This window comes from Urocitellus parryii, chromosome Y (assembly GCF_045843805.1).
Source record: "Urocitellus parryii isolate mUroPar1 chromosome Y, mUroPar1.hap1, whole genome shotgun sequence".
Lineage (NCBI taxonomy): Eukaryota > Metazoa > Chordata > Mammalia > Rodentia > Sciuridae > Urocitellus > Urocitellus parryii.
In genome coordinates, this window is record NC_135548.1 from 3386531 (window position 1) to 3401697 (window position 15167).

Consider the following 15167-nt stretch of genomic DNA (forward strand, 5'->3'; position numbering starts at 1 on the left):
AGAATAGTTCCCAAGCATGCAACTACTGAACCTGAGTTCAATCACCAGTACACACACACACACACACACACACACACAAACAAACATATCATCTGATACTATAAAATAAAAGATCTTAAATAATTATTTCAAGGTATGTATTTTCACCTATTTCTAAAAAACAAATGTGTTTTATGGAAAATCCAAGCTCAGAAGAAATTATGAATCCCTATTAGTCTATAATAATAAGATTATGAAAAAAAATTTATAATTTTTTCTAAATTTTTGAGAGGGGCATACTGAGGAGAGCACTTGGCCAGTGAGCCACATCCCCAGCCCTATTTTATATTTTACTTAGAGACAGGGTCTCACTGAGTAGCAGCACCTCGCTTTTACTGAGAGGAGCTTTGAACTTGCGATCCTTCTGCTTCAGCCTAGCCACTGGAATTACAGGCAGCTGGAATTATGGGCACCACTATGCCCAGATAAAATGGAAAAAAAAATTTTTAATGTTTTTTAGTTCTTGATGTACCTTTATTATTTATTTATATGCGGTGCTGAGGATCCAACTCAGTTCCTCACATATGCCAGGCAAGTGCTCTGCCACTGAGCCATTGCCCCAGCCCCCAAATGGAAATTTTTTTTAAAGTCAATCTGCATTTGTTTTGTGTAGGTGTGTGATGCTAGGAACTGAACCCAGGGCCTTGTGCATGCAAGGCAAGCACTCTACCAACTGAGCTGTACCATCAGCTGCCCAAAATTTCTACATTTGCACACACAGACAAAAATATTGAGGGCTGGGGATGTGGCTCAAGTGGTAGCGCACCTGTCTCACATATCTGAGGCACTGGATTCGATTCTCAGCACCACATAAAAATAAAATAAAAATATTATGTCCACCTACAACTAAAGAATAAATAATAAAAAATATATATTGAATTTGTTCTCTTTCTACTATGATAAAAGAACATAAATTTTCACAAGGACAAACAAAGAGCAACAGACACGTAGGATATTATATAAATTTTGCTGAATCATCAGGTTCCTTAAATAATTACATTGAGGTACAAAAAAATTCACATTTCCATCTACTCTTTTTTCTCATTGCTTACTAAGTTATGAGCTGCTTAGAAGAGAGTAAGAAGACAGTAGGAAGTGGCCTTGGTTAAAAATAAAAACCATTACAATTACATGATGCAAACATAAATCAAGCAAAAAAATGGAAGAGAAAAAAATATCATTACCTTTTGAATAATCTTCCAATAAGAGGTTGAAGTGACCTAATTGACAAAAGAAATCAGACTCCACTTTTCCTTCCGCTTTTAATATTAAAGATTCGTAGCAGTGAACAGCCTAGAAATGAAAAATATAAACATTTTTAAAACAATAAAACCCTAGATAGCATTTCCTTCCTGAAAGAAAGCATACATGTTACAATTACTAAAGAAATCAAACTCAATCAATAAATGTCATTTTCTATCAAAAACTTGGGATGAAGTAACACATTACTCTTGAATAAAACAGCTTTTCCAGTATTAATGGAGCCAGCAGTCATGCTGTAAGTGACTTCCCATCTAAACAAAGAACTGCCCAATAAAACAGTCTAGAAACACCTTAATAACTTAAAAAGTAGCAAATCTAAATTGTTACTTAAGTCCTTGTCCATACAGTAAAACTACTTTCAGATACTGAAAGAACTTTATTAAAAACTCAGTAGACACTAGCTATATGTAATATTTGAATATTTGAAAAATGGTGACTCAAATTGAGATGAGCTGTAAATGAAATGTCATACAAATATTCCAAAAATTTCATATAAAAAAACTCAATAATTTGATGATCATAGTAAAATATTTATAAAATTTTAAATTACAAATATAACTCATTTGTGATTTGCAATGCACTCAGAGTTGCTATGGACTAATAGCAACTACCATTTGTATTCATCAGCTATAATTTGTCAGAAACTATATCACCTTCTAGAATAACATAAATCTTTCTGTTTTAAAACATACCTTTCTCTTCATATATTTCAAGCTCCAATACTACATGCCCCCATACATATAGATACAGTCTCATACTTCTTTTTTTTTTAACAGAGAAAAGTAACTCTTAAAGAACCACATGTGGGGCTGGGGATGTGGCTCAAGTGGTAGCACACTTGCCTGGCATGCATACGTGCCCAGGTTCGATCCTTAGCACCACATACAAGAAACAAAGATGTTGTGTCCACCAAAAACTAAAAAAAAAAAAAAAAAAAAAAGAATTAAAAAATTCTCTCTATATAAGAAAAAAAAAGTCTAAGGAACCACATGTTCAGGCTGGGGATATAGCTTAGTTGGTAGAGTGCTTGCTTCACATGCACAAAGCCCTGGGTTTGATCTCCAACGCAACAAAAGAAAAAAATTAAACATAAGTTTTATCTTCAAAGGGACTACTAACATGGGAAATACATGATTTCTTAGATCTGAGAACACTTTAAGGAAGACTCTCAGCTGTGATGCCTCTAAAAAACCATCCAAGATAAACTATCCAATAAAGGAACAAAGATAATATCCTATTACTATCCAAATATTTTATCTTACTCAGAAGAGTCTGTTGAGAAAATAGATTGTTCTCTTATATATAAAATGCCTTCATTTTTTCCTCCTTTGAATAAAAAAGACACTTCAAACAAAAAGCTTTTAAGTACCTAATTCAATATATAATTCCTCAATAAGTTTAAAGACCCTCTCTAGTCCTGGAAAACTCAACCATCCTTAAGAGTAAAATTTAAATTTAAAAAAGAACTGAGCGGTGCTGGAGTTACAGCTCAGTAGTAGTTTGCTTGCCTGTGAGGCACTGGGTTTGATCCTCAGCATCACATAAAAATAAACAAATAAAGGTATTGTGTCCATCCAGAACTTTAAAAAAAAAAAAAAGATAAGTATGGTGATGTGGGTCTGGAGTCCTAGCACCTCATGAAGCTAAAGTAGGAGGATAACTTGAGTCAAAGAGTTTAAAAATCAGCTTGCACAACATTAGAGTCTCCCATTTCAAAAATTTAAATTCAGTTAGCACAGTTTTCATTCTCTTCTACTCTATCTATCTAGAGAGCATATTTAGTACCAAATCACCATCACTAAAAAATAATTAAAAGGCTGAATTTACTTTTAAATAATTTAGACATATATAAATAAGTGTTTGTGTTTTTTTTTTTTACAAATAAAATTTATTATGGTTGTTCTAGCAAATTGAACATATTCTTAAGACTATATTAATCCATTTTGGCTCTATCCAGTCGTAGGGGAAGGCCTCAGAAATAAATGTGACAATGAAATTTCACTTGCTTCATACTGTAAGCAATTTTCTCTTTTCTCAAATCACCACAATAATGCATTATTTACTAACAAGATCATGACAAATTCCTCAGATATATCAGAAATAAAAATAAAAACTACTTTCAAGTAATCAAGTTTTTCTTATCAGTCTTGGGTTATCAAAGAGTATTAATTCCAATCCCTCTTTCCAGAACTCTAGAAGCATATTTACAGGTACTGAGAAAAATAATAACAAATAACAAAAACTAAAAACAATGCAAGTTTTTTCTTTGTAAGAGGAAGAACAGTCAAGGGATCAGTTAAGAAACTAATGCAAACCAGGCCCAGATGCCCACACTAGTAACTCCAGTGGCTCAGGAGGCTGAGGCAGGAGGATCTGAGTTCAAAGCCAGCCTCAGTAACAGGGAGATGCTAGCAACTCAGTGAGACCCTGTCTCTCAATAAAATACAAAATAGGGCTGGGGATGTGGCTCAATGGTCAGTTTAATCCCCAGAACCAAAAACAAAAAAACAAAAATTATTGCAAGATAGGCACAATGGTATATTCCTATAATCCTGTTAACTCAGCAAGCTGAGATGAGGATCACACATTAGAAGCCAGCCTCAGCAACTTGGCAAGATCCTAAACAATTTAGCAAGAATATGTCTCAAAATAAAAAGTAAGAACAAAGAGGGGGCTGTTTGAGGATACAGCTCAAAGGTAAATTGCCCCTGGGTTAAATCCCCAGTACCCAAAAAATAATAATAATTTTAAAAAGTGTTGGAAATATAGCTCAGTGGTTCTGGGTTGATCCACAGCAGCACAAAAAACAAACAAAAAACTAATACTGAATAATCGGGGGGGGATTAATAATATACAGAAAAAGCACATAAGGGACTCTTCTAATCTTTAAAAAAAATGTTCAACTGTGCTTACACTAGAAAAGCAAATCCCAAAAGGAAGCAATGACTTGTTTCTAATAACAAAACTAATAGCAATAAGAAGTAAATATGACACTCTCATCTGTTCTTTTTTTTTATGTTGATTTTTTTTATTTGTAGCTGGGCACAGTACTTTTATTTATTTATTTTTAATGTGGTGCTAAGGACTGAACCTAGGGCCTCGCATGTGTTAGGTGAGTGTTCTACCACTGAGCCACAACCCCAGCCCTCTCATCTATTTTTACTGAGGATGATGTAGGACTGATGAGGCTGGACACACGGAATTAGCAGGAAGTAGGTTTATGAGCTGTAGGGCTCAAGAGCGACTATCACCTAAAAATTTCTGGACCATAAGTCTGGGAATTCTTTGAACTTTATACCCAATGGGAGAAGGAATTTAAAAGTTCACTGAAATTTAAAAAAGTACTTTTTATTCCAATTTTTTAGAGTAGACAGAGGTTTCAAAAGTCTTTACCACAGAAAGCAGAAATAACAATTCTTGTATGACAATTTAGCTTTTGCAAGCCAGAGTAAACACTGAGCCCCCACAAATAGTAAATTCCAAATCATGAACTCTTTGCAGAAATTTTTGCTGATATTCTGTTAATAAGAATAAATATGAGGAGGATTTCTGAAGAAACAATTAAGATTGGTGGATGGAGGATGGGGCATCATTAAAGGATACAAACTGATATAAACATGAAATACAGCTTTTTCCCCTCAAGTCCCAGCTCAGCGCTACAGCCCTCCGGATGCACTCAATTCTAGGTCTATCCACTGGGCCCCTATTGCCAGTCAGGTTTCTCCTCCCAGTGGGACCCGCCACTAGATCCCCTGACGGACCGGATTTGGCATAAGGCCAGGAGGTGTGACCGGCTCCATTCTGAGGGACTTGGATGGGGTGTGCTTAGGCTGAGCTGAGTGAGTGGTGTGAGAACCTGAGGTGGCGCCAGCCTTTCTGCTGCTCGTCCCTTTGGACTTCTCCATTTCCTCTTAGGGCTTGAATGGAGTGTTCTGCTGCGGGATCTTAAGTGTGTTCTTCGAACCCTGGTCAGAGTAATGGTGAGGGGCGACGTGACATTATTTCATTTCACAGCTTCTCGGCATTCCACAGGTTTCCTTCTGGCTCCTCAGGGCCTTTGTTAAACCGGAGAATGGTTTCCCAGCTCCAGGAAATGAACTTGTAGGTGGGGGCCACATCGAGGGCCGCGAAGGGCATTGTGGGAGCGTTATGTAAAAGTAGGACGCTAGTTAGGCACGCGATGCAAAAGGTTTCAGCGCAGTCACACATGCGTGCCGTGCTGTGCCGTGCCCTGTGGCTGTTTGTCAACTCTTTAGATTAGAATAGCGCCATTTTAAGGTAGGGAACCTACAAAGCAACCTACAGAGCAACGCAGGCAGGAGCCTTTCCCATTTTCTGGAGATACTGCAGAAAAATGTCACGTCTATTTTTGTTTGGAAACAGGAGATCTCGAAATAGGATCGAGCAAGAATTAAAGGGCTGGTTTGAGTTTCCTTAGTGGTATGTATTAGAGATTTTTTTTTTCTTCTCAGTGCTGCATATTGAATCCAGGGTTTTACATTTGCAAGAGCTCTGCCATCTATGTAGATCCACACGTCTAATCCCTCATAGAGTTTTAGTAATCTTTACTAAGGGGCCGGGTCTATTATTCTAGGGTCACTGTTTTTACATGTGACCCAGGACCCTTAAGTCTTGCAGGGCTTTAGGTTGTGGAGTCAAGTTTTGGGGCAGTAGGGTGTTGTTCATCCAAGGCCTCCCTTTCTCCCAGCAGATCCCTGGAGGTGGTACTACAAGGATCTGCTGGGAGAAAGAGAGGCCATCGGGTTACGTTGCTTGTTTATCCTTCTTTTGTCTACATTTTCCCAAAAGCCATGTCCAGGCCTTCCCTCATCACATTCACCCCAGCCACTGACCCCAGTGACCTATGGAACGATGGGCAACAGCAATCAGAGCCTGAAAAGCCAGAACCCACCCTGGATGGGGCTCCAACACGGGCTTTCTATGAGGCACTGATTGCAGATGAGAACAGTACACCTGAACCCCAGAGATTTCGGCCTGATCCTGTTAGGGAGAAAAAAAAGGAAGAAAAGAAGAATGACAAGCGAGGCTGCAGCAGAAGCAGTGGCAGTAGGAATATCTGGAAGACAAGGACAAGGCAGATCCTTTGAAGCTGAGGACAAAATGACCCAGTGGATATTGAAGGCTGCCAAGAGGAGGACCTGGCAGAACTTCGAAGGCTGTTGGAGCCCTGTGAGGTAGGGGGAGCTGGAGGGAATATCAACGCTCGAGATGCCTTCTGGTGGACACCTCTGATGTGTGCTGCTCAAGCTGGCCAGAATGCTGCTGTGCACTATCTTCTGGGCCGAGGAGCTGCCTGAGTGGGGGTCTGTGAGCTGGGTGGCAAGGATGCTGCTCAGCTGGCTGAAGAAGCAGGCTTTGCCAAGGTGGCCCACATGACACATGATCAGGGAGCGCCATGGAGAGACAAGGTGCCCAGAGAACCGGTCTCCTTCTCCCTCCTCTCAGTACTGTGAGATCTGTGATGCCTATTTTGAAGACTCCAACCACTGGACATCCACGGCTCATCTGCTGTCACTGTCCAGGGGTTCCCAGCCCCCTAGCCTTCCCTTTGGGGTGCCCACCTCCAGCCCTGGTTTCAAGCTTCTGCTGAGGGGAGGCTGGGAACCAGGAATGGGGCTGGGACCCCGGGATTAAGGCCGTGCCAACCCCATACCTACTGTCCTCAAGAGGGACCAAGAAGGTCTAGGTTACAGATCAGCACCCCAGCCCCGAGTCACACATTTCCTAGCTCGGGATACCCAGGCTGTGTCTGGGAGAGAGAGCTCCTCCAGTGGCCACACTTAGCCTGAGGGAGAACAGAAAGCAACAGAAGGACAAGGCCTGGGAGCGGGATCTGAGGATATACATGAACCTTGATTTCTGACATAGGTGAAATCTGAAGTTGGTCTGCTTTGAATTCTGAACTTGGATCTCTGACTTGGGCCCTTCAACTTATGTTTTCTGGGATCTGCCCAGGTGCCAGATCTTCAGGTTTTGGTTGTTGGACACTGATTTGGGGAGGAAGGGCTGAGAATTGAGAAATAAACATCTTGTATTGTGGTTTAAAAAATAAATAAATAAACATGAAATACAAATGAACCTATCTCTGTTCCATTACTGCATTCCTAAAAATATTTCTATGTGCCAAATTCTATATAAGAAAATTGTTAAAAGAAAAATGTAAAAACTAAGATTTCTCAAACACTATTTTTTTTTTTGAGAGAGAGAATTTTTAATATTCATTTTTTAGTATTTGGCGGACACAACATCTTTGTATGTGGTGCTGAGGATCGAGCCCGGGCTACACACATGCCAGACGAGTGCACTACCGCTTGAGCCACATCCCCAGCCCTCAAACACTATTTAAACTGATATAAAAAAGGAATACTATGGCGACTGGGGTTTTGACTCAGGAACACATCATTTGCCTCCTACATGTGAGACATTGGGTTCGGCCCTTAGCACCAATAGAATAAATAAATATCGAAATAAAGATATCGGGTTCATCTATAACAAAAAAAATTTTTTAAAGAATACTATATAGGGACTGGGGTTGTAGCTCAATGGTAGATCACTTGCCTTGCATGCATGAGGCACTGAAAAATAAATAAATAAAGATATTGTGACTATCTACAACTAAAAAATATTTTTTTAAAAAAAGAATACTGGGGCTGGGGATGTGACTCAAGCAGTAGTGCGCTTGCCTAGCATGTGCGGGGCACTGGGTTCGATCCTCAGCACCACATAAAATAAAATAAAGATGTTGTGTCCACCAAAAACTGAAAAATGAATACTTAAAATTTTTTTTTAAAAAGAATACTATATAATCTTTAAGAAAAACATGGAATCAATCTCTAAGTATTAAGAAGGTTTTCTAAGACACTAAGACAAAAGTGAATATGATTTTATACTAGTTTTATACCTTTAAAAATCTCTTTTAAAAACAAAGGCTAAGGGTTGGGGTTGTGGCTCAGTGGTACAGCATGTGCCTAGCATATGAGGCACTGGGTTCAATTCTCAGCACCGCAGATAAATAAATAAAGTAAAACAACTAACAAATAAAATTAAACAAACAAAAGCCAAGATGGGCACTGTGGCATACACCTGTAATCCCAGATACTTTGGAGGCTGAGGTAGGAGGATTGTACATTCAAAGCCAGTCCCACCAAGTTAGTGAGGCCCTAAGCAAGTCAATGAGATCCTATTCTGAATAAAATACAAAACAGGGCTGGGGCTGTGAGATCCTGATTTCAATCTGCAGTGCCCCCACCCCCAGCAAGTAAATAAATAAATAAATGGCTATCCAGGCCAGGAGGTGCCCACCTGTAATGCAGCAGCTAAGGAGGCTAAGGCAGGAGGATTTTGAGTTCAAAGCCTGTCTCAGCAATTTAGCGGGGCCCTGAGCAATTCAGCAAGACCTTGTCTTAAAATAAAATACAAAAAAGGCCTGGGAATGTGGCTCAGTAGTCAAACACCCCTAGGTTCCATTCCTGGTATGTAAAGTACTAAGATTTGATCAAAATCAAACAGACAAAAAAAATTATATCATTTTTAAAAAATTGATAAAATTCTATCACAATGACACAAGTCTATAATCCCATCTACTTGGGAGGCTGACGTACAAGGGCTACAAATCTGAGATCAGACTTAGTAACTTAGCAAGACCCTCTCTAAAAAATATAAAATAAAATAATTATACTAATGAAATAAAATGAAGTAGAAATTAAAGACAGGAAAAACTGTTACACATGCCACTGAATTAATTTACCATCTATATAGAGGCACATATCTTACCAACATAATAGCCAAATTGTGTTGATTTAGATCTTGTTTTTTAGCTGAACATTGACAGTTTTATTTGAAAATCCAACAGATTGTATTTTACTGCCCTATAATACTCAAGCAAAAACTGTTATTTTGGAAAAAAAATTTATAACGCGCGCGCAGCAGGAGCCATTCATTAACATCAGAATATAAGGCATGATAACGGATTGAAATGCAAAAAAAAAAAAAGAAAAAGAAAAAAAGCCTGCAAACTCCATTTTGATATTGAGTGTAAGCCTACAAATAAGTTTATCACCCGAGTAACAAAAAGTCATGTGATACATAACAATTTCACTAGTTTATACATAATGGCAGTCTGTTTGACTATAAAAAGAGCTGAGAACTTTATGAAAAAGTAAACCAAACCTAGAAAACTGCCTGTTTATATATAGTTTTGAATAATGCCTATGTCTTAAGATTTATGTGACTAATGTGGCACAATTTTAAAGAAATATTTTAGATTAAGACTTTTTTGGTAAAATATATAAATAATTGTTAAGACAGCCTCTTTCCAAGAAATCTTTTCTTTTTCTTTCTTTTTGCACTTTTAATGCATCAAATAAAAGTTCTAATTCCTAAATAACAACACATTTGGGGCTGGGGATGTGGCTCAAGCGGTAGCACGCTCGCCTGGCATGCGTGCCTGGGTTCGATCCTCAGCACCACATACAAAAAAAGATTTGTGTCTGCCGAAAAACTAATAAATAAATAAAATTCTCTTTAAAAAAAAAAAAAAAAGAAACACATTACATTGTTTCTACGGTTGCTTCTTTAACTCAAATATCAATCTCCTTAAGAACTGAAAACGAATAAATGAAATGAATCTGGTAAAAGTCATCAAATAGAAAACATATACAGTGTAAATCACCTTAAATACTATTATTGATATATTTCAGAACAAAAATAAAACACTTTTGAAATCACTTTAATGTTTTCTCCTATCATTTACACGATCAATTCCTGAAAAATTCATGTTTTAATAAATTTAAAGTTCTATCATTACCTCCAAAGCTTTTAAACACCTACTCTAAAAAATAGACCCCCTATACTGTAATTTCTCTATTCATCTTTCTACTAATAATTCTAGTACCAAAATAAAGACCACCAAAGGGACAAAGAGCAAAAGCATTCCTGAGCCTCAACTCATAGTCTGACAGCCAGTAGATAGTGGTTTGTTTCTTTTTCCTTCTGTATCCCACTTTGACTTATAGTTTCGGAGGTAATGAAAGTTTGGCATGAATCTTACCCACCCACCTTAAACAATCTTATCGGCTTCAGAGACCAGGTGTACCAAAGGATCAGGATGCTCTTGCCATGACTGTCAAGAATAAACAAGATTAATGGATAAAAACTCCTGAGGAGTCATCAAATAGCATACCTGCCATGATCTGTGTTCTCTACGTTTCCCGGTTACATGTTTTTTTTTCCCCTGAGTAAAACCATAATTTTATCTTAAAATTATTTCCCCCCCATGTTTTATTGGTGTATTACAGTTACTTATAATATTGTCATGCATTATTACATGCACTATTACCCCTTTCCCTCCACACCTCCTTACTTTGGTCCCCCTGTCCTCTATCCTCTACTCTATGGGTCTCCTGCTTTGATTTTAATAAGATTTTTCCCTACCCCTACCTTTCTTTTCCTTTCTCCTCTCTAGCTTCCACAATTGAGAGAAAACATTCAACCACTGCCTTTCTTAATTTTGGCTTACCTCACTTAACATAATGCTCTCAAGCTCCATCCATTTTCCTGGAAGGGACATAATTTCATTTTTCTTTATGGCTGAATAACTGCCTATTTTAAACTGTGTTGCTATAAATATAAGCATGCACATATCACTGCAGTATGCTGATTTTAGTTCTTTTGATTACAAACCAAGGAGAAATGTAGCTAGGTTATACGATGCTTCCCATTCTTAGACTTCTGAATAATTTACATACTGATTTTCATCACATCTCTGTGTTATCTTAACTGCTACATCAATTAATTCCTATCACAAGGCAGGGATGTTCATATAGGACACAACATCAATATGAAAAACTTAACATTTGGCTCCTAATAGAATATCAATGTTTTGTTTGTTTGTTTTTTGAACAAGGGTTCAAAAAATTGAACAAGGGGACCCAGCAACTGAGCTATATCCCCAGCCCAATTTGTATTTTATTTAGAGACAAGGTCTCACTGAGTTTTGCTTAGCACCTTGATTTTGCTGATGCTGGCTTTGAACTCACAATCCTCCTGCTCAGCCTCCATAGCCACTGGGATTACAGGTGTTAACTGTACCCAGCAAGGAATTCAATGCTTTTAAAAAACACTGCTCTTTTGGGCTGGAGATATAACTCAATTGGTAGAGTGCTTGCTTGCATGCACAAGTGCACAAGGCCCTGGGTTTGATCCCCAGCAACAAAAAAAGAAAAAAGAAAACAAAACACTGCTCTCAAAAATTTTCACTTAAGGGCTGGGGTTGTGGCTCATGCATGCTCGCCCAGCATGCATAAGGCACTGGCTTCAATCCTCAGCACCACATAAAGATTGTGTCTACCTATAAGTAAAAACTAAATATTTTTAAAAATTTTTTTCACGTAATTACTCAAACATGAAAAATTTACATTACGTATAAATTCTCAGTATTAAAGATCACATGCAATTTCAAATATATGCTTAAGCAACCTCTGCCCACTTAAAAAAATATTATTAAAAATCATTACATATGACCAGGCATTGTAGTCCATACCTATAATCCCAGCAGCTTGAGAGGCTGAGGCAGGACGATTGCAAGTTTAAAGCCAGCCTCAACAACTTAGTCAGGCACTAAGCAACTCAGTGAGACCCTGACTTAAATAAAATACAAAAAGAGACTGAGGATGTGGCTCAGTAGTGAAGTGCCTCTGGATCCCATCCCCAGTTTAAAAAAACAAAACAAACAAAAAAAAAATTACTAACATATATTATAATTTAGAACTCCTAATATCATAAGGTAAATATTTATCCCATAGAAACACTCATAAGTAATATTTATTTTTAAGTATGGGTCATCAATATATATGATAAGACCTTTTCCCCCAATGTTTTCAAACACTATCAATTGCAAGCAACTTCATAAACTCCAAGTTAAATTAGAAATAAATAATCCAAAATACAATCCAAGTTAAATTAGAAGTGACCATCTTTGTGAAGGCTCAGGAATCCAAAGAGATAACTACATGTAGAACACCAGCCCCGCCTTTTTATTAGTACTGGAGCTTAAATGCAGAGCCTCCCATATGCGAGGCAATCACCCTATTACTAGACTGCAATCCCAGACCCAGACATTTTTATTTTTCTTTGAGACAATCTCAGTAAATTTCCCAGGCTAGCTTCAAACTTGTGGTCCTTCTGCCTCAATCCCCCAGATCCCAACATCATTTATTTCCCCCCCCAATAATTCAATTTAACTTAAAGAATATTAAAGGGGCTGGGATGTGGCTCAGTGGTAGAGAGCTCGCCTTGCATGTGTGTAGCCCTGGGATCTATCCTCAGCATCACATAAAAAATAAATAAATAAAACAAAGATATAAAAAATAGCTTAAAAAAAAAGAATATTAAAGCCAGTCACAATTTGCCAGTAGTTTTCATGGATAGGTTTTTCACTTCCATAGTATTTAACAATCATATTCAACAATCAAATGAAATGAATTTTTAGGAAAAAAAGTATCACATCATTGATTTTTGGTCATTATTTGCAATCAAAACAAAAATTTAAAAATAGATTATAGGGTTTGGGAATATAGCTCAGTTGGTAGAATGCTTACCTCACATGCATAGGCCCGGGGTTCAATCCCCAGCACCACAGGGGGAAAAAAATAGATTACAGATTAAAAAAAAAAAACAAAAAACTTAAGACTATGCTAAACCAAACTACATATTAAAATCCATGCAAGTTAAATCTCCATTTTAAAAAAATGGCACCTATTTAAAAAATGGATACTATTCAACCATAAAGAATAAGAAAATCTGACATTTGCAGCACCATGGATGGAACTGGAAATCATTACACTCAATGAAATAAATCAGGCACAGAAAGACGTTTACATAGCTAACTTATGTGGAATTCAAACAAGTTGATTTCAAAAAAGGGGAGAGTAAACTGACCTTATTAGAGACCTGGAAAAGAAAGGACCCAGGAGGGATGGGGAACACTGATAAATGGATACAAAGTTACAGTTTCACAGAAGCAAGAAATTCCAGGTAGTATGCCTACAGAAAAAGGGAATTACTTCGATTTCAAAAAGCCAAAAGAACTTTGAAAGTTTCATCATTGAGAAATGAAAATTTTTGAAGATAGAGATATTTTGACTTAAATATTACCAAATACATGAATACATGTATTAAATAATACCCATAATTCAAACAACTTTAATGTATCTGTGTTTAAAAACCTTTTATTAAGCTGGACAAAGTGGCATACAGCTATAATCGCAGGTACTTTTAAGGTTGATGCAGGAAGATCCTGAGTTCAAAGCCAACCTCAGAAATTTAGTCAGGCCTTATGCAACTTAGTGAGACACTGTCTGTGAAAGAAAACACATAAAAAGGGCTGGGGATGTGGCTCCGTGGTTAAGTGCCCCTGGATTCAATCCCAGATACAAAAAAATAAAAAATTAAAAAAAAATCCTTAAGAAAAAAATTAGCATGAGGACCTGGGTTCAAATCCCCTCCGGGGGGAGGGGGGTTTGAAACTAGTGTTTCATTTGAGGCAACAAACTGTCACGTTCATAATTTCTGATTTCAACCAAATAAGAGAAAAATGTAATGTAAGCAGCATTTATTATATGTAGCATTTTTTGTACAGTCCTACGTTCATCTTATCAAGTGACAGGATATAATTCATTTTTAATAAGTTTGATCAGGTCATAAACAGGCTTAAAAGTAAGGTTCTATGAAGTGTACACAACAGTCTACAAGAAGTAACTAAATGTGTTAAATGATAAATATATAGTAGGTTTAAGAATGTTACTTTGAAAAGACACCGATAATTCCCCTTTCAAATAATGAATTTGTGCCAGGCAATTTATTAGATCTTTTCGCTAAGATTTTCCTGTTTATATCTCCTCCCGCCACGAAAACAATCCCTTCTTCATTTCCCCTCCCACTATTTCCCGCCATCTTGGCTGATAGGAGCAGCCATTAACTAAATGACAGTGCCAACTTTTCACACAAACAAGGAAATGTCTTCGGTCTCTAAAACCCAGGCATCAAGACTTCTAGGCCAAAAAACTAACCCCCACCCCCCCACACACACACAGATAACATTCTCAGCACTATTTCTGATGGCAAAATACTCAAAAGAGTAAGTACATCATTTATGTCTCAGTCAAACATAATGCCAATGAGGGTAGATCCAGTACCAATGCAAACTCCTGAACGCAAAAAATTATGTGAATTTAATCCTTAGGAGACAAAGTAATACAAGAAAGCATAAAACGTGCGATTAAATCAGACATAACAAGCTAGGAGCCAAACGAGGATTTAATTTTAAAAAGAAAAAAAAAAGTAGGACGACAGGAAAATAGTGAATTTTCAGAAGTCTGCAAAATTGACCAACTTTGAGCTAACATTCAGAAATCATAGGCTTAACCAAAAAGGTCTAAAACACCAGCAATGCTAACGAGTCTGTTAAGCCAGGCCCCAAAGAACAGGAGCAAACTATAAAGATTTTGGACAGCTAGAGAGCAATATGATCGGGCAAGAGGACAGCAAAAGTGATAAGTAGTTTTACAAATGCCCCTTGGCCACTGCTGTTGTCTGCAACGAAAGATGGCTAGAACAGCGCGAGACACAATTACAAGGACTAGCAAAACGCAGGGCAAAAAGATCGTGTAGACAGTTGTGTTCGCGTAGTTGCCCTACCTTGCCCAGTAGGGTTTTCATACTGGCGCCATCTTCGCGAAGACTCAGGAACCCGAAGAGGCGACTGTAGGAAGAAACACACGTGTCTTGTTAAAGCTCGCGGAAAAACACTGACCCGTCCCTTCCCGAAACCGAGGCCCGGAAAGCAC

The 15167-nt window shown here is 37.7% G+C and overlaps 1 protein-coding gene and 1 pseudogene across 2 annotated transcripts in view; one reads left to right on the forward strand and one right to left on the reverse strand.

The window, feature by feature from the left end:
* LOC113175910 (lysine-specific demethylase 6A-like) overlaps positions 1-15167 on the reverse strand; it is a 212960-nt gene that overhangs the window by 197178 nt on the left and 615 nt on the right. For both annotated transcript variants that reach the window (XM_077794197.1, XM_077794198.1), the window contains exons 2-3: positions 15019-15082; positions 1224-1332 (exon numbers count right to left, since the gene is read on the reverse strand). In XM_077794197.1, coding sequence (XP_077650323.1) covers positions 1224-1332; positions 15019-15082 — 173 coding nt within the window. The remainder of the gene's footprint in view (positions 1-1223; positions 1333-15018; positions 15083-15167) is intronic.
* Positions 6114-7186, forward strand: LOC144251194 (G patch domain and ankyrin repeat-containing protein 1 pseudogene; annotated as a pseudogene).